The sequence below is a fragment of the Triturus cristatus genome, chromosome 3_2 (assembly GCF_964204655.1).
Source record: "Triturus cristatus chromosome 3_2, aTriCri1.1, whole genome shotgun sequence".
NCBI classification, from domain to species: Eukaryota; Metazoa; Chordata; class Amphibia; order Caudata; family Salamandridae; genus Triturus; species Triturus cristatus.
In genome coordinates, this window is record NC_140584.1 from 1,002,757,289 (window position 1) to 1,002,777,944 (window position 20,656).

Consider the following 20,656-nt stretch of genomic DNA (forward strand, 5'->3'; position numbering starts at 1 on the left):
GGACAACTTATTCGTGCACCTGAATAAAAGGTTTTGGGAGGTTAAGAGCCTAAAGCTCACGTACATGCCTGAGAAAGAGTGTGTTGAAAGTGAACCCTAAATCAGGAGTATGTGTCAAGAACTGTTTGTTTACACTCTCGATGTAAAGGAAAGCGCTGATGACTGGAGGTCTGTCTAAGGTAACTTCGAGTGGCACTTTGGAGAGTACCTGAAAGTGATCTTCACATTCTGGGAAAAGGGAGATGAAGGAGAAGGCCCCGAAAGTAGCGCTGAGTTGAAATTGGTCCTGTACCCTACAAAGGTCATGACAACACCAAAAGTACTGCAGACAGTGATTATTTTACCAACGGAATGAAAGGTGAAACCACGTCTAACCTAGGTATCGGGATAAAAAACACAATCTAACAATGGAGGAGATACCCATTCGTATTACCAATAATAGGTGGAGTCACTATACCCAGTTACTTGAAACACATGTCCAAGCCCAATACTAGCTGGCAGAAATATGCATAGCATGTGTATCGACAGCTATATATGCCAGAACAAAAAGTTTACTTGAAAAGTGATCACCGAAATGGTGGTCTGCTGACCATAACAGGCCACCATCCATGTGATGGATTTCAATCATGGTTAGTCGCAATTTGCGGTGTGCTGCATCAATATCCAAAATGTGGATCCAATTAGGCTCACTAAGATTAGAAATTTTATGAACTGACCTATTACTACGCAGGTCGGTTGGTAAAATTCTTACAGGTCACAATTTTCGATCACTATTTTGCGACCACTTCATTTTATTTTGTTATACATCTCGCCGGAAGCAATATAAACATTTCACCACAGCTGCCTGTCAGGAAGGTTGGCCTGCTGTACTGGCATTTTACAGCTGGTCTGCAACAGCAATCCACAGCTCGATTTGGAATTGCAGGCCACAGTGGTATGGATGGCGGAACTTCCTTTTTAACGATGTAAGGGACATGTTAATATTTCTTCAGAGAAGGTGGGATAATCAATGTAAAAAGAGGATGATGACAGTCAGGTGCAAGTCCTTTTTGTCAGCCTCAGACCGCTATCGCAATGAATTTCAAAATACAGCGTTGTGGTTATGCAGGAGTTCTAACAGGTTCTGATCTGGCACTGGGAGGACAACCACTAGCACCCAATAGGAGGTCTTTGAGGGAATTTGAACACAAACCTCAACTTTAATGGCACAGCGCCCAATCGCTCGTACTGCTTTTCGGACAAAATCCACATCCACCTCAGTAGCATATTCCTTCAGTTCTGCTAGTACCTGGAATGAGTGTGAGAAAAGAAAAGACGGTGTTAGGGCTGTGCCTTCACCATTTCCTTGCATGCACTAAAAAAATCAAATATGACAATGAACAAGTAATGCACTGGCTAATGAGCTATTTTATCACTCACAGCCACATTGATACATCTAGTAATGCTTGTAAAGGATGCCCTTGCTCTGGCATACTGCAGAATAATACAAACTGTACCATGGATATTGCCTAAAGTTGCTACAGCAGATGCTCACACTCAGGAATTTTAAAATCAAACCGAATTGAGAATACTGGAACCTGATTGGCTTTAGAAGTCTGTTTGTAGGTAAAGAGTTAAAACTCTGTGACAAAGCCTTATGATGCTGGAGCATGTACACAGTCCCCAGGAGTCAGAGTATTTGGGTTATGCGTGGCGGCCTGCAAGATCGGTCTCCACAGTGCATGGGGAGCCTGAAGAACTGCACCCTACTGCTGTTCAGTACATACTGATCCTCTGCACCCCCTGCGCTAAATGGTGGGTGTGGGAGTTAGAATGGGGGAACATATGTGGGAATGGTGCCACCTCCCCATGTCGCATCAACACAGGTAGGGGGATTGTGGGGTCCGTCTTGATTTGGACAGATCGTGGGCCCAGTTACACACAGGTGCTTATGTTCTAAGCACAATATGCATTCCTGATAGGGGAGCACCTAATAGGCCCAGGCAGTTGGGAACTCCTCGAAGGCATCAGAAAGTTTAGGAAAGGGCCACTATTTAAAAGTGACATTTTCAAAATTGTCATCTAAAATCCAACTTTACCATTAAAGAGGATTTTAAATGAACTTCATTTGAGTCAAAACATGATATTTACACCTGTTGCCAATCAAAGGTTAGCCCTAATTAAATGTAATACGTTAACCCAATGTTTTCCTACGGCAGAGGTAGGCCTCGGAGTAGTGAAAAATGAATTAGGGGTTTTCACTACCAGGACACGTAAAACCTAAAAGTACATTTCCAACTTTTTAAATGCAATGCACCCTGCTCTATAGGTTATTTGGCGCCTTCCCTAGGGATGACTTACATATATTAAAGGTTTAGGCCTGGCAAAAGGTATATTTTGTCAGGTAGATTTGACAGTACAAAACTGCACACAAGCTGTATTGGCAGGCCTAAAACATGCTTTAAAGGGCTATTTAAATGGGTGGCACAGTAAGTACTGCAGGCCCACTAGTAGCATTTAATTTACAAGCCCTGGGCACATGTAGTACCACTGTACTAGGGATTTATAAGTAAATTGAGTGTAAGCCAATTTTACCATGTTTTAAGGATGGTGTCCTTTAGCACTGGTTATCTGTGGTAACCTGCACAGAGTGCTAAAAGTCAACAAAAACAGGTTCAGAGAGCAGGAAGGCTGAAGTCAAAATGTTTGGGAAGGTGACTCGGCAGAGAGGACCAAGCCCATTAATCACCTTACGTGGCTTAAACCTCTAAGAAAATAGAAGCTCAGAAAAGATCAATCGACACCCTTTTCAAACTAATCGACCACTCAACATTGTACATCAAGTAGCACACCAACAGGCTTGCCACATCCTCGATCTGGTAGTCTCAACATCATCAACAATCCAATGCAAAACACTCATACCTCTGGGCGAGAGTGACCACTTTGCCATCCCTATCTCTCAACATCCCAACAAGAAACCAAGGTAAACGAAAAAGAGAATATCAAACCTTCAGATCCTTCCAAAACGTCTCCATGGACAACCTAATGCCTGAACTCACATGTCATGCTTTCACCCCTACGTCCTATGCAAACATCTTTCCCAACAACTTTTTCGGAAAACTATGGGAACATCCATACCCCAACTAAAACATGAAGAGTAAGCCAGAGCCTTCAGCATCCGGATACTCAAAATGACCAAGCTGACAATTTCTCCTCAAGTAGACAGAAAAGAAATGGGAGAAAAACAGAACTCCCAATGACCTCTTGATACTGAAGGGTGTCTGCATGACTCTACAAAAGCTCATAACATCAGCCAAAGCAAAGTATTATATCAACACCGAAGAAGCCAGCAACGAGAGTAGAACACTTTTCAAGACAATCAAGTACCACATCGACTTTCTGCCAGACCCACTTATTCCTCACTACACAGAAAAATGCAATGCCTTCAAACACCTCAGGGGAAATGATCCAACAAAATATTGACAACATGAAACCTGCTTCATCTCTTACGCACCCCTTCCAGAAGAATCAGACATTTGCCATCCTTCAAAGCTCTCTCTCTTGCAGATCTCGTCAACATACTCAACACCCCTAAAGCCATTTCTTATGAAGATGACATCTTACATTAGTCCTTCATCAAAGCTCTCTCTGCGGACACTCTCTCATTTCCTACTCACCATTTACAAAGTCTCCCTCACTCAAGGCATCTTGCTCTCACTCCTAAAGAAACAAACTAAACCCTGAAAACCCTGCCAATCACTGGCCCACCACTAACCTATTCATTGGCAAGTTCAATGAAAATGCTGTCAAAGCTTTAACTTCAAGATCACATTAATGCTAACCATCCTACACAAATACTAGTCGGGCAACTTCACACACCATAGACAATACCCTCCTGACCACAGATTAAGATGATGGCTTGCGTCTGATACTACTGGAACTCTCAACTGCCTTCAACACAGTTGACCATTCCACTCTCTTATGCACCCTAGAGTCTTGAATCGGATTCACCACCAAAGCCCTTCACTGGTTCTCCCCTATCCTTCGAACCAACACCAGTTCATTCACAAGGGAACCTCCACGTCCCAAAGGATCCCCATGACCTGCGGAGTCCTGTAGGGTTCCTTACTGTTTTGGCAAATCTCCAGCCTTTACATGGAGAAACTTGGTGCGCAATTCACAGATAACAGCATTCAAAACACTAATATTCGATGACACAGAACTTTACTCTTCTCTGCTTCAGGCATCCAAAACCTCAAACTTTGCTTGCACTTCATCCAGACCTGGATGCCCAGTGCCTAGCCGGAGCGCGACCAAGGAAAGAGTTATTTTATTTGAAAAGACAATTACAAATCGAATATGATAATTGACTGCTTCAAACCTAAACTTTCATTCAATACTATGTCACTTGGATTTACCCTGGGAACCAACCTAACCCCAAGGAAAACATAGCAAAAAGCAAAAATTGCATAGTACCACCAGCTCTCATTTAAAAAAAGAGAAACCATTTCTTCCAAAAACCAAATTCAGAACTGCTGTAAAAAACCTCATACTCTCGCTTTAGGATTGTCGTAATGCCCTCTTCCCTGGCCTCCAAGACTCTGCACTGGTACCCCTCAAAGGCACCCTACAAGCAGAAGCACTGTCCCATCCATGGCCAGAAGAAAAGAAAAAAATAAAAATCACATAACCTCCATCCTGATGGAACTGCATTGGCTTCAGTCTATGGGACAATCTCAATTGACTGAATTCACGAAAACCATTTAGGAATGTGTATAGATGGTTAGTGGAAGGAAAATTGTCTGAGGAACTATTTTAATTTATTGAAATTATTGATGAATGTGTTTTATTATTCTTTTAACTTCTGTAACAAAGTACTCTCATATATATATATATATATATATATATATATATATATATATATATATATATATATATATATATATATATATATATCAAAATGTTTGTATTTAGTACATGCAATGTTTTAAGCAATTACACATTCGCTTCCCTTGCCAGCCGGCACCATCTGCAAAATCAGCTGCACCATTTACTAATTATTACAAAGCCATCAAGGCCAGCAACCCCATGTTTGTTATCTTGCAAAGAAAGCTCATCATCTATTGTAGTTCTTGGCATACCCAAAGCCAGGACACGATCAGACTGCAGACTAAGAAGAGCAAAAAACGAAAACAAATAGCAAGGCAGGAGGTCGTTTCCATCTATGCACCCGGCATCTGGAACACCATTCCCATATCCATCAGGACCACCCTAACACTGCTCCAAATTAGGAAAGAGCCGACAATGCACCGCTTGAAATAACCCTACATCACAATGCAATAACAGACCATAAACCAGTTATCTCGCCTATCACTCACTGAACATTATGCAGGTCTTTGACAGTGTCCAGTGCATTGCTGCCTTTTGGCTACGTTTGTGCTATAGAAATACAAGATAACTGCATACAAGTGTCAAATAATTCACAACGCAAGCCCTCTTCCTATTGTATGTGGCAAGGGGTTGGTGTTACCTGCTTCTCTTATCAGTTATGATCAATGGAACTACTTCACAGGAGAGCTATCAACTGCTGCACAGATTTGAGTAATCAGTTATGATCAATGGAACTACTTCACAGGAGAGCTATCAACTGCTGCACAGATTTGAGTAAGTTGGTTTCTCTAGTGTTAAAGTAAAGCCCCTTCTTATTGTGTTTTTTTCAGTGAGTTTGCAATGTCAAGCACATTCCTGTTGTATTTATCAAAAGGTTTACAAACGAAAATATGTTACTACTGCATTTTTCAGAAAGTTCAGTTATTATCAATGTAACTTTTTTAATAGCTGATCAAACATTACTGCCGCCCAATGCACACACACAAAATCAACATAGGGAGAAACCAAATTCCTAAAGCTCTTATTGGTAATTGCATGAGCTAAAGGTATCCCTAGCCAGAAATAAATAAAAAAGAGATCGGCCATGGCTACAAGGGAAGCAGGAAGTGGCCTGAGCGATGCCAAGACAGGACTACTTCAGGGCAGATAGTGAGGTGGCACCAACCGAGGTGATACGGATCTGCGAAGTAAGGACAGAGAGACCCAAATGCTATACAGTCCTAGATCACTGACCTGTGCAATGTTGGCCTGCGATGCGAGGCGAATCATGATGTCCAGCTTCTCAAGTTTCACATAGATAGGATCGTTGTACTTCACAAAGAAGACTTTGATCTCCTGCTTCAATATTTCAGGCCTGGGACAAAGGAAAGCAGTAAGACGGGTAAGAAGAGAGGTACTGGGAAGGAGAGATGTGCAGGGCCATTAGTATTATGCAATTTTGAGACTGCTGCTTTTCCCACATCGTTTTGGATTTGCCACATGATCTGTAGATTGCAGCAAAACAAATGGTGCTCTTACCTCAAAATTATGAAAAGTTACTAAAAATAGGTCACAGATGTTCCTGCTCAGTAGAAGGCCCTTTGCCAAGATTGACTTGTCCCCTTTCTGTTGCTTATTGCTTTATTTGGGTGTCAAAGTGGTAATAATGAGGTGAAAGCTTAGCCCCGAAAGTGTTAACGTGTAAAAACTGCAAAAATAATACTAATACAAAATATGTCACATTATGCCACATAACTGGCTTTTTTTGCCCCATATTTTAGTCAACACTGCTGCATAATTTGGACCTCCCCTGCCATATAATGCTAGTGGCCCTAACTATAAGATAAGTGTCTACCTGACATTCTTTCATACCGTTTCACTATTCTATTGTTAGCCAGGGCCTGAATTGGATATACTGACATTTTTCAGCCTGGGGAACAGACAATACAATGGAAAGAATTAAGATGGGAAGATGGATATTGTGAAGGAGAGACTGTTGACTATAAGCAGCGCCGCTAGAACTAGGCAAATTTGGGACTACTGCATTTTCTGCATAATTTCGGATTTGCTGCATTTGCCACATAATCCATCATCTGCTGTAGATTTAAGCAAAAAACATTTAGTTCCTAGCTCAAACAGATCAAAAGTTGCTAAAAAACAAAGCACTACGTTTTGCAGTGTGGTGTAGTTTCCACCCCACTGTAGGAACTGCGTGTTTGTGGACAGCATAACCGTTCAGATGGCGCTAGACTGAGTCCAAGCACCATTTCAGGATATGTTGCCTTATAGGTGGGTAGCAAATGGTTCTGGCAACAACTTAACAGGACAACCCTGATCCCCAGGAATCGTGCTAACAGATCTAGAACCATTTTTCTCAATCACTTGTGCTCTCCTTTCACAGAAATACATAAGGAATACACAGTGGGAAATTTCAAAATGTATTGAACCAAGGTGATTCTTGTATAACATATATTAGCTGCAATGATCAGTGGACAGAAGCAAATGAAAGTTATTAGAAGTACCAGGACAATGAACAGAATAAAAAGTTCCACCATCATGCTGAAACAATGTATATACACAGGCATATAAAACAATATCTGGTGAACCACAGTAACTGTCAGTCATCCACAGGTATGACACTGTTTGTGTTCAGAAATTCAGATATAAATTGTCCTCCCCTTACATTGCTTTTCATTGATACATTGACTATCATCTTTCAGGTGTCCCTACATTGATAGGTCCTGATGAGACCCCGCATTTTCAGCTGGGTCGAAACGTCGTCGACAACTTGAAGCGAACCAATTCCCAGGCCCTACTATTAAACTAGGAGGCTGCTAACATTTATTGTGTAGCCATTGAATGGTTGTTTCTGTAACATTGAAACCTTGTTCTTATGTCACAAAAGTCACAATCGATACTCATAGGTTTCCCCTTTTTAGGTCTCGCGAGCCAAAGGCTCGAAGAGAGATTTTATATGTGGGATTTTCAAAGTGCTACCCACAGTCTTTTGGCTGGCCTAAACCTTGAGTGCACGATCACATGCACGTGCACAGCTGCTCCTCTGCTCATTGCATTCCCCCCTCCCTTCTCACCCAGCCCTTTGATGCTCTGCTCGATTACTTTCACTTTTGCCGCTTTGATGTTTGATCGCAAACGCGATCACTTCCGCTTGTTTCCTTTTGTTCCCCCCCGCCCCCTCCCGAAGTCCGTCACTTTTCATGGGGAAGGTTACTTCCCGCCGTCGCCGCCACTCGTTAGTGCGTGTTTTTATTATCGATATTGCTCCCAAACGCAATACCATTACTAACATCTATAGGGTCCTTTATTTTCAAACCGCACCCAGGCGTCGCTCATAGTCGATATTTAAAAGCCACCGCTCTCTTCTCAATTTTTGCGTATACCAGTTTTCTAGGGCCGCACTCGCACAATTGAGCCAGCTGTTCGTTCAGTCCCGGCTGACCCACTCGGCGTAGTGTGATCGTCGGCAAATTCCCCCTGCATCCTCATCGTTTCACGGATAGCATTTGCAGGCTTCGCAACTGAGCCGTGCGCTCTGCAGAGGTGGACTGTTTCTTTCTTAGGTAAAGCGTGCCAGTTTTCTTAATGCATGTGTATTTTTTACTTAACCTATTATTGTGCCTTCTGAAACTGCACGCACTCTTAGCTTACAAAAACATTGTTGAAATTCGTCTGCTGTTGCAAGACACGGTGTGTATGTGTGTATGGCAGAAACAAACATAATCCTAAAATTGTATTTAATAGGTGACATTCCTTGCATGTGAGGTGTGGGTACAGTGGGTGTCGCAGCTTCCCCCTCCAGATCCTAAAGCCTATGGGGAGCACTCGGGAACTTGCTAGGGCAGGGCCCTGCTGTAGAACAGGACAGCGAATAACTCACTTTTATGCTCGATAGTGATAGAAACAGTGTGTGTGTGTTTATAGGTGGGTGGTGTGTGTGTCAGCATGTATGAGAAGTGAACGTATGGCTGTGTATGTAATATGGGACGTGTTTTAAGACAATTGGATTTGTGGCTGCTTTTGTGTGTGATTGTGTGCTTTTGTGTTTCTAGCAGTATGTGTGAAAGTGACTATGTGGCTATGTTTTTACAGCAGCTCTCGAACGAATGGACGTGTGACCGTGTGTGTGATTGATAGTTTCATAACAGGTGGGCGTGAGACTGCTTGTGTTTGATGTATATGTATGCATCAGAGTAAACATGTGGCTATGTGTGTGTATGGTAGCATGTGTGACGACTGGGTGTGTGGCTGCATGTGTGTGTTTGGAAGTTTTGCCATTAGTCAACGTGATGTTAATTGTGTATAATTTGCAGAGTCTGTTTCCAGCTGTTAGTGAACCTGAGTAGTGCTTGGACATTAGAACTTGCCCTTGATGTACGTTTTATTTATACCATGTACTTGTGGAATAATAGATCCACTTCCTTGTCTCTATAAGGAGAATGTATTCAAAATCACTAAGGAAAAATAAATGTATATTTTAAATGTAAAACGCAAAAAAGTAATCTTCATTCATCAAGGGCAAAGGCATACCGCAGCACTCCTGACATCCCACTGCCGCCATCAGCCTCTTTGCCATTCCTCTTCCTCTCTTGCTTGTTAGATCTCGCTTTTTGAAAATCACTCCTTTGCGCTTTTCCCTACACCCTCTTTTCTGTTCATCTTCCAGCACTTTTCCTTTTAATACTTTCTGACACTCCCTCTGTTCTATATCGCACTATTACTTCTTTATTCTTGTCTCCAATTTTCTCCGATTTCCTCATTATCTTTCGATAGTACTAAATGTATGTTCCACCGCACACTACTCCTTTCTTTGGCTCTTTCTCTTTCTAACATCTATTTCTACAGTCACATTTATGTAACTCTGTCCTATTTACTTTTTTTCATATCCCTTTCCTCTATATTAACTTTTCCACAAGCTTTCTCTTTCTACTGCTCACTTTTACTTGTTTCCTCTTATTCCCTCTTTCTGTCTAGCTTCTTCTCACTTGCAGAAAACCATGCTTTCAACAAATCACCCTTACCCTCTCCTCGCCTTCTTTTCATTTATTTCCCTGTGAATGTAGTCTTTTACTAACGTTTTCCTATTCCAAAGTGCAGCCTCGGGATGGAGGAAAAAAGTTCAAAAACAAACAGAAAAAAGCATTTGCAATGCAATAGGTCTCGCATTTACGCGAGTTTAAGCTATTGGCATTGTAATTAACAATGCCTTTTATTTATGTTTTAAAAAACAAAAATAAAAGGCATTGTCATTTACAATGCCAATAGCTTAAACTCTCGTAAATGCGAGACCTATTGCATTGCAAATGCTTGTTTCACTTGAGACACTCAGCACTGAGAATTTATAATAAATGTGAATTTTCATATATAAAACAGCTTGTTTCTCTACACACTGTTACATATGTCCTTCTTTCTCTGACCTTTATGTACCCCATTTTACTGCGATTGTGCGGATATATATTGTAATATTAACCATTAAGTGCCCACAGGAACCACTGTTTGTCTAAATTGTAAGTACCATGGTTCCATGTGAGAAGGGTGTCCCTTGTGTTTTCTTATGCAACCCTTAAAACCTACCAGCCGCTGGTGTGCTTACTGACTGGATTCTGCCAGCCTGAAACCTAAGACACTGTTCTGACCTCCTAGGGTGAGAGCCTTTGCTCTCATGAGACCCAGAACAAAAGCCTTTCCGGGAAGAAGGTGCAACACCCCTTCCTCCCACAGGCTGACCTGCTAATTAGCCTCCTTGGGCTGGCAAGCTTCACAGGAGCCACCGCCGCCTTTGGAATGCAAATCTGGCTCCCCTCACAGGAAAGGGAGCCGCCCCCCTGTCCAGAGCCCACGTGGCACCTAGAGGGGCAGGATGATTAGCTAGTCATGTAATCAGGTAGGCGTGCCACCCCAGGCTTGTATCAGCTTTAAGGTGGAGTAACTGCAAGGTTAACAAGATTTTTCAGAGGTAGCCATCTTTGTGATGGCATACCTAGGAACTCTGGGACAGGGTTATGCCCACTTTCAAAAGAAAGTGGTCATGTAGTAGTAGTAGGTATTTATTTAACACATATATCACCCTTAGGTCTTATAGCGCTTCGCCAAACACAGAAAACTAGGAAGGGGCCGGATCAGGGGTTAAAATAGCTATGTTTTAAGAACTTTACGGATTTTTTTGTGGTCAGCTTCCAGGCGTAGCCGTAGTGGCAGTGAGTTTCATAGCTCAGGTGCATTTTTGGGAAAGGACCTGTCACCGTTTTTAACAGAGTGAACCTTGGAGATCGTTAGGAGATGTTTGGGGCGTAGTGACACTAAGGGTCAGTAGCTCATTAGCTATTACCCAACACTTCCCTAACGCAGCTCTATGTAGTATTTAGGGGAGCCACTGGCTCCATCTCCTCGGCGCCAAAGAGGTCTTGTTCTGCAGCTACCGAGCCTCCAGAACCCTGGGATGGATGCCTGACTTCAATAAAGACCTCCTGAAAACAGCAGACCTGTTCAAATGCAACACCAAAGAAGAGACTGTGAGACCTCCTGAAACGCCATAACCCAACACCTGAATCAACCACTGCACCTGTCACCTCTGGCCTGAGCTGACGCCGCCAACAAGGTTCCCCAGGCCTCCAGAGCCAGAGTCCATAGTGGATTCACCTCTCCTGGACTCCCCGACATCGCCCTTCAGCCTTTGCACACCAACACCCCCTCTCTCTCAATTGCTCTGGTAAGAAAACCAAGCTGCCGAAAGACACCTCTGCACCTGGCGCCCCTGGACTTTAGAGAAGAGGACCAAAGGTGCCCCCACATACCCGAACATCGCAAGGCTTAAGTCCACTTGGTGGTTCAGCCCGACTGGCTTCCTAGCCAGAGCCTACAGTCACTTTTTGCAGTGACCGATCTCTATTAAAACCCATTAGGCTCCAGACTGATTTGCACCCTGCTGCACTCGTACTACTGGTGGTGTACTGCCGATGCTGCTTTGGGCCTTGCCCACCACTCACCTTAACTCCTGGAGAATGGTCTTGTAAGTCGAAGTACTGTACCTGTTTTCCAAACTTGTTTTCCTTCCCTAGGTTAACAATGCAGAACTTTGAAATTGCACTGTGTCCACTTTTTAAAGTGAAAAGAATTTATATTAAAAACATTTACTTACCTGAATGATTTTTCTCTGATGCCTAAACATATATAAAGATACTTCCTTATTTTATAAAATGGTGTGGATCTTCTTCTAGAGTCATGTTGTCATTAATTAATCATTGTGTGCATTTGCAAATGTCTCACTTTCCTCTGTGTTAAGCCTAGGGCTGCTCGACCACACTACCCCCTAACAGAGCACTTTTGGATTGCATAGCAAGCCCTGTCTACTCATAAAGGAACCCCCGGAATCTTCACACGATATATCAAATTGATCTATCACATAAAGAGACAGCTTCCTACAATCAGTCATAACTAACCTTACAGTGTTATACTGTAATATTGCAGAAAAAAATGCATGTGAAGCAAAGTACTTTTTATTCAATTTCCAGCACACAGAATATGTTGCTCCATTTCATAATATGTTCATTATTCACTGGAATTGTGGCAAAACTGAAAAAAGTCAGGGTAAAAGAACCTTTTATCTTTGCAATGGATTACTCAAAAACTTCGCAAATGAATCTACTCTTATGAGCAACATTAAGGTTTAATGACCTTCCTTTAATTCTTATGATGTGAGTAAAAAGAGCTTGTAGGATTGCTACAAGTAGAAGACTACCACTTCTTTGGTATGGGGCACAGCGAGAATCGCCTTTATATTCAGTGTAAACTAATTTGGTCCACTAAAGCATATTATTGTATAGACAAAAAAAAGCATATACAGATGTTTTCTAATGTACAAATACCAAACATAATGTAATTACCATAGCACAAGCTTCAAATTACTGCATACGGCTGGACCAGGCACTTCCTGAGACAGGAAGAAGATGGAAACAGACTGGATGGATGACTAGCCTCTGGTCCTGGGCAGAGCCTGAAAAAAGCCTCTGGTCCTGGGCAGTGCCAGAAAAGAGACCTTCTGATAGAAAATGAACATAGTCAGTTAAACTGATGGAACGACCTAGGAGATTGGACAGTTGCAGCCAAGTCATCCACAATCTGCTAGCGATGCTAAAGACAGAATGTGCAGCTCAAGTTAGGGGTTGCTGCCGCTAATGTTGGGTACAGGATCTAGTTCAGCCAGCGTTGGTGGACACTGCAAAGCGGCCATTGTATCAGATGAATTGGTAAACCACATGGATAAGCAGGCAAATGGTGTAAAAATCCTAGCTCTTTGTGCACTTCATTTTCTATTCTCATTGGTGAAGTGCCCTCTCCAAATGTATTGGTCCGGATACTGATGTTTGTCCACACACTGGTGAATGCAGGTCTCCCACCTGAGAGGTGCACATGTGTTTTTGGGGAATTTACCACAAAGTACAGAACTGCTAAATGGTCTGTCACTTGAGTGATTTGCTCTATTTATAAAGGATACTCTTGGGGGACAGGTGTTCTGCCCTTGGAATCCCAAAAGAGGTGACACAACCAAACCAAAGCGGTGGCAGGGACCTGCTTCGGACTACTGCTGGGGCTTAGACCCCTATTGGGTTTCTTTGACGCACCCACACGACAGGTCATCATTCAGGAGTCTGCAATGTCAAGACTGGACTATGCCTGCTCTCTGTATCTGGGGTCCAATAAGGCTGAAATTCTGAGGCTACAAAGGACAAAGAACGCGGCAGCAAGAACCCTTCTTGGTTTGCGCAGGCCCATTCGTCGTCTTCACTGGTTGCCCGTGGACAGGCAAATTGAATTCAAGGCTCTATGCATTTCTTTCATTTCTTTCAAAGCCTTGAAATTTACCACCCCTAGTATCCTGTCCAACCTCCTCTCGCCAAATGTTCCCTCACGACATCTCACAGGGTCAACACATGTGCTGGAGGCCGCTCCTTTCGCAGTAGGGCGGCTATCCTCTGGAACTCACTCCCTGCTCACATCCGTGGCCTTAACAACTACCTCTAATTCAGGAAGGACATTGAAACTCACCTTTTTCCTGCACCGTAGTCCTATTATCTGTTCCACCCGCACGTGTCAGTTGCTCTGCTGTCAGCGCCGGGACGCCCCTTTGCTGGGGCAGCTGTTGCGCTTTACAAGTTGTAACATAACATAAGGATATGTGACTTACCCTGTAAGCATCTGTTTGTTGCATGTTGTGCTGTAGATTCACATGAACGGGAAGATGATAGGTTGAGGAGGTGGGCACTTATGAGACTCACTGTACTTCAGTGTGTGATACGGGGCAATGGGAAGGGACATATTATATTGATCGGTTTACACTGGCGTGTGGTTATCAGCGGAGTGTAGGGTGGATGTCATGGCCGAAAGGTGGTATAACAGCAGTGATTGAGGATAGGAAATTGTTAACGGCTCAGTACTCTGGAGTGACCCTATTTGGAACATAAATGGACTACAGGGCGACCTGGTAACTATCCACGAGACTCGCCTATTGGGGACCGAATTACAGTTCTTGGTGAGAGGACAATACTAGGTAATGGCACATTCCCGCTTTGCGAGAGGGTTGAGGGGGGCTGATCTATGTGATCCACTATGGCTAGCATAAAGCAAGAACCTCATGAAAGCTTTCTTTAGTTATGTGGAAAATGAAGGATTCTTGAATGGACCTTCATTTGTATGTATGTACCTATATGCTCCAGGTGGAGGTCATACAGAAGCTGAAAACTGCTCTGGCAGACAACACAGGCCTGATCATTATAATTGGCTGAGACTTCCCTGAAGTTATGAACCCAGAGATGGATAAATCTAGAGTTGTGGCAGCAAGGGGTTTCAGACTCATGGGGTTGGCAACAGAAAGCTATGGGTCTTCAGGATGCCGGAGACTGAGGTACAATCAAGAAAGAGTCCTTCTTAGGTGCAATCAGAATATTATTGTGCATTGATTACCTTTTTGTTCCACATGCGGGTCTCCTCGCAGTCCGAGAACTGCGCTATCTGGCTACGGATGTCTTATCTTAGCCTTTAAATATACCCAGATTTCACATTGTGGGCCAAGTGGATTGGAACTAAAAGACCAAGATACCATCAAATATCTGCTTGAAGCCTAGGTCCACTACCTTGAGGACAGGGCTCTGAAATTATTGTCCCACTAAGGAAGGCCTTTAAAAACTAGCACCTCGAGAATACCTCACAATAAATGGAAGAGTAAGAAAGGCCTGCAAAGTAGAAATTGAGATGTTAACAGGGTAGCGAAAATGGATAGCCTCCTCTAATTTACAATGGGATCAGGCACTGGAAAGCATTGAAACAGATACAGGAAATTTTCAACAAAAGCTGCACACTCCCATTATATTGAGCAATTACATAGGGTTCCAAGGAAACTATGAGCTGGAAAACAAGGCTGAGAAACTGATTGTGTGGCATTAAGATGGACAAAAATTCTAGGTGTTGGAAAACGAGGCATCATCTGTGAGGCCTGCACAAATAACATGACTACATATGTCCTTCACTGGGAACCAAACACCCAATTGTAGCGCCTGACTCTCAGAGGGCAGCGTTGCAGAGCAGTCTGAGGCTTACTCAATGGACGTGGTCTGGGCTAGTAATCGCCATTTGCAGGTGCACAAAAATAACACTCAATAATTGATTGTCCAGTCTGTACTTTTGTTTATAAAAGTAAAAGTACATTTATTAAACACACACACTACTCAATACTATGCACCAATTTACAAATATACATAAGCTGTTGGAATTACTTTGTGACATTGCATAACATCTCCACCCCTCCCGCAAAGGGGGAGTGGGGTCTAGTACCACCACTCCCATGTATGCACATCAACTTGCCCCCAATGCAGATAGTTGAACATAACCTGGAGCGAGGGCCCTGTGCACTGGCACCATCCCAGTGGCGACCCAGCCCATTACCTCAATAAGCATTAAAAAGGGGTAAACCTGCCTTGGTGACACATGACCCTGACAGAGAATCTCCTACTGACCATAAAGTATGCACCTCTATATCTTAAGGGCTAGCAGTCTGGGGACTTCACCTAAGCGCAGCAGCAAGAATCCATGTTTACGCACACTTTAGAATGACAGTACTCATCACCTTGGTTGATCATTTGAATGCATTGCAATTACTGCCCCTAAAGGCCACACAGATGAATTCACAGGATTGCGCATATACAGCCAGACACCCTAGCAGGACTGTCTGGCAACATAGCCCTACTTGGCTTATGACATCTCCTTACACATGTGACTTACAGTCCCTTCAACTACACTTATCCTGCAGTGCGCCTCTTCACTTAAAAAGGAATCACAGGTAAAAGCATGGGATTACGTAAATACAGCCAGACCCCCTAGCAGGAAGGTCCAGCAACATAACTCCATTTAGCTTAACTTCACCTTACACAGGTACTGGACTTTACACATGTGACTTTCAGTCCCCCAAAAAAGAAATAACCAATAGCAAATGCACTTTGGTGCAATTACACCACTTCACCTCCAGGGGATGCACTTCTTCACACATCTCCAACTCAGCCCTTCACTTCATGATGCACTTCTCCACACACCCTCAGCTGTAGAACAAACGTTCCAGCCTAGAATGTGTTTAAAGGCTAGCAGAGCCCTGGAGGGGTAGTTTCCTTTAGGTCCCCATGACACTGAGGGTGGGACTTTTCTTCGTGCAAGGAGGGGCGGGGAGGGGGGGGGGGGGGAAAGGGGGATTGGGGGGGGGGGGGGGGAAGACTGCGCTTCTCCAGCAGCTCCCCCGGCACCTTTTCACAAGTGAGGGTGACCCCCCTCCTCTGGGGGCCACAAAGCACCAAAACTGTAGTTTTCTTTGTGCTGGGGAGAAAGGGGGGAGGGGGGGGGGAGGGGGGAGACTGCGCTTCTCCAGCAGCTCCCCCCAGCACCTTTTCACAAGTGAGGGTAACCGCCCTCCTCTGGGGGCTACAAAGCACCAAAACAGCAGATTTCCAAATGCCTGGCGAGGCATTATGGGGCGCTTCATGCTCCTCTTTACCAGCCCCAGCCACTGGGAACACTCTCCTCTGCCCTCTGGGTCTCTGAGAGGGTAGATTCAGCAGTTTGCTGTCTTCACTGGCTCCCTGCGCCAGCCTTTCGCCTGGCTCTCCTTCTGGGCCTCTCTTCTCCCTGCGCAGAGGCCCCTGCTTCTGTGCACCAGTCCTGGGCAATTCTTCTGGTGCTGATAGGGTCCTGGGGGCAGTCAGGGAGTCTCTCCTTCCAACTGCCCATTGCGCCAGGCTCCAGCACCTTCAGCCTCAGCAGACCACACCCCAGAGAGAGCTTCTCTTCCTGTGCAAGCACTTTTTAAAAGTTGAGTAGGGGGCTGGCAGGAAGTCTCTGTTGGCCCTATCAAACAGCGACACATCATGTCCCTGCCCCCTCCTTCTTGTCCAGCCTCTGGGTTTGTTCAAAATGGCGTTGTCCAGTGTCTCTGGCCACATGTCTGAAGCCCCTTCCGCCCACGCTGCCTTCTCTCCTTGGTGCAGCCTGGTGCCTGGCACCCAGCGACAGCAGTTGATGGATTGGCCTGCAGCCCCACCCATCTTCTCTTCATGGCAAGGAGGCCCTAGCTTGTGGAAGAAAGGTTATCAATCCATCCAGCTGAGGTCAGCCCTCAGCCTGGGTCTGGTCATGGCTGGCTCAGAGAAATATGACAGTTCTGGATGACCCAAATCAGTACAAATATGACTTTGGACTCTGCAGAATACTTCTTTTCACATTTGCTACATTGGACTTAAGTGCGTGTCTGGATTCTGTAGGCCTAATGGAAGTTAATCTAGACCCTGACTCCACATTCCCATAGGGGAATAATGAAGTGAAAAAACAGTAAGACACGCTGACTTTCCCTGGCATGTTTCTTTCCAGTGTATAAAGCCTATTCCATGTCACCACCCAATACTGCATAAGTCCGGACACACCATTCACTTTGTAGCTGCTCCTGGACTGCGCACGCTAGGAATCTCCCCTGCGCAGCCCATACACGTGTGCACACGCATGTGCACATGTGCCTGCATGTAACCAGCCCGGTGTCCCTTACTTCAGCTCCTGAACAGTGGCCTGGTCAAGCCAGGGGAACACCAGTAAAATCCCCATGCAGTCTCTCACATCCTGAGTTCACTGTGGGTGAGTCCCAACTTATGAGGCTTCCCCACAGTAAAAGCTCAACAATTAGGTGCTCAAAAAGCGAAAAATCTGTGCGCTCCATAATGTCAGAACCACCTTCTAACACTAGGGTATTAGGATTGTGGTTGAGGTACAAGGTAAGCAAAGAAATTGGTTTAGTCCCGATTTTGATGCGTAGTACAAGAATACAAATTGGACCCAACTGATCTCAAAGAATCAATAATGGAATACTTTGTCAGTGAGGTTGGTCTTCTTTGCCAGTGGGAAGGCAAAGGATGAATACTTGAAGGAAGTTTACTCACCTATAAGATATGTTCGGTCCAGCAAAATGCCTAGCTGTCATTTCTTGTCAATAAGGTATTGCCGGCAGCTATGCCCCATATAAAATAAAACCAACTGGGCTTCATGTCTTACAGAACCCACCAGGCAAGAAGGTTTTCTAATGCCATGCACAAAGCCAGTGCGGAGGAATCATCTTTGGTAACCTGGTAACTTGATGGGGAGTAAGCATTTGACTCAAGAGTGACAGTTCATACTGCATATACTACAGATATGCTACAGATGATTGTGTTTGGCCCAGAAATCAGGGCCTGGTTGTACTTCTATATAAGGCCCCCATTCTTGTGGTATACATGAATGGGTGTCTTTCCTCAACCTTTGGTCTGGATACAGGAACAATGATATTATGCGCTAACTGGAACTCTGGGTCATGTGTAATCCACTAATTAAAGGGTTCAAATGGACAAATGGAAATGGAGACAGTGTATTACTTTATACACACAATAGAATATTATGCATCTCAAATACCTGGTCTACAATACCAAGGCTCCACTCTGGAATTCACACTGACTTCTGCATCAACTATGCTGAATCCACCCTATATAAACTCCAGCTTTGGTCTGATCGCATAGATGTGTTGAGGCTCAGGCTCAGTTTGTGGAGAAATGCTCATCAAGCCCCCTAACTAGATGCAAAGATCAAGTGCAGCAATACACTGTCTTTCACCATCACATCTAGCAATCTTTTGCAATAGTGATGCTGTCCTTAGTACGCTGCTCTCGATGGACCGAATCCCCGAATCTCTGCTCACCCTCTGCAGATCTGCGTAAGAGGGAGACATATCTCTAAGGCATATCAGAAACGACTACGAAAAAAATGGATATCCCCAAATGGACAAACGTTCGCTCCTAATTAACATTTAACCCTTGTGATAAGGGGCAAGAGGATCTGCTGAATGCTATTCTTTTTCAATAAGCTTGTCATAGGAGTGTTTTCTACAGCATACAATATCATTACATGTAGTATATCAAACAACATGATTAAGCTTAGACATAGATGGGCCCCTGACGTAAGCATACTTGAAGATGGGGAATGGCAAGAGGAAAGCACGAAAGTTATGTATTATTTGTATTACTATTTGTGGGTGTACAGGGCTAGTGGAATAGAGAAGTTCAAGTTTTATTTCATGATTTGGAACTCCAAAGAGGTGCACATAAAGCTAAAAGTATACAAAAAGGTTACAAACACAATAATAACCATAAAATGACAGTAGACCAATGTTTATGCTAAGAATTTCAATACAAATTTGAAAAACATTTAAAAATATTTGAAAACAGAACATTTCATTTGGGGGATTAAACTAAATAACTACAATAGGTTTCTAGTCTTGAACACCATTTTGACATAGATTGCATATATCTGATGACCCATGCCATCTAAAAGTTATGTTATTTAGAGGCAGAATATTTACTAGCAAAAAGGGCCCAGAAGCATCTGACGCCATGGGGCATATTCCATCTCACATAAGGTTGACCTCTTTCATAGTGATGGAATCCAATATTTTGGGTAAACTCCCTTTGTTACTACAGGCGTTACTGTATAAGCAAAAGCTTAGATCATAAGAAGTTTGTTTTAGACAGACCTTTAATTGAGTTAGTGATAACAAGGAAACCAAACTTTGGCCCAATTCAAGTTGGTCTAGAGCAAATTTAAAGTTTCTGAAGAACAAGGATTTTTCTCTTTTCACTTTAAAAATATCCTAACTTAGAAGGTGTCTTAAAACGTTACCTTCTGTACTCATAAGGCTGAAAAACCCACCGGATCACTCCTGCCAAACCTTGTGAGAAGGAACTTTTGATTTCAAATTATAGTCTTAAGGCAGCAGTCGATGCTAAGGTGTTACAGGATGCAAGACTCCTTAATATCTGCCCTATCTGGTTTTAAAAAAAAGCTCCATCTGACCACATCAATTAGCTCCACTGTGTACAGTAGATTTCAGCTAGATAAACAGATAAGAGGTGAGAAAAATGTCTTATCTAGCGCAGGGGCCATTACTAACCTATTTTGTCATTTATATCCTAGCTGGGAGTATTGTCAAAGGAAAGAGACTCCAAATATTCTTCACAACCCTCACCCCAGCTTCTAATAATCACACTGTGGATATTTGTATGTCTTAGTAAGGCCTGCCTGACCAAAATAGTATGTTTGGCAATCATGTATTTGATTGCATTTTTAAGACGGTAACATAACAACCACAATGTTTAAATAAGTCTAGACATATTTAAGCATTGCCAATTTAATTGAATTATTGTGAAAAATGTGAGGCGAGCCGATTATTTTTTTTTTTCCC

At 43.5% G+C, this 20,656-nt stretch overlaps 1 protein-coding gene across 2 annotated transcripts in view; it reads right to left on the reverse strand.

Moving 5' to 3' along the window:
* The window catches only part of AP2B1 (adaptor related protein complex 2 subunit beta 1), a 575,856-nt gene that overhangs the window by 311,543 nt on the left and 243,657 nt on the right, over window positions 1-20,656 (reverse strand). For both annotated transcript variants that reach the window (XM_085649631.1, XM_085649630.1), the window contains exons 8-9: window positions 6,103-6,223; window positions 1,193-1,288 (exon numbers count right to left, since the gene is read on the reverse strand). In XM_085649631.1, coding sequence (XP_085505757.1) covers window positions 1,193-1,288; window positions 6,103-6,223 — 217 coding nt within the window. The remainder of the gene's footprint in view (window positions 1-1,192; window positions 1,289-6,102; window positions 6,224-20,656) is intronic.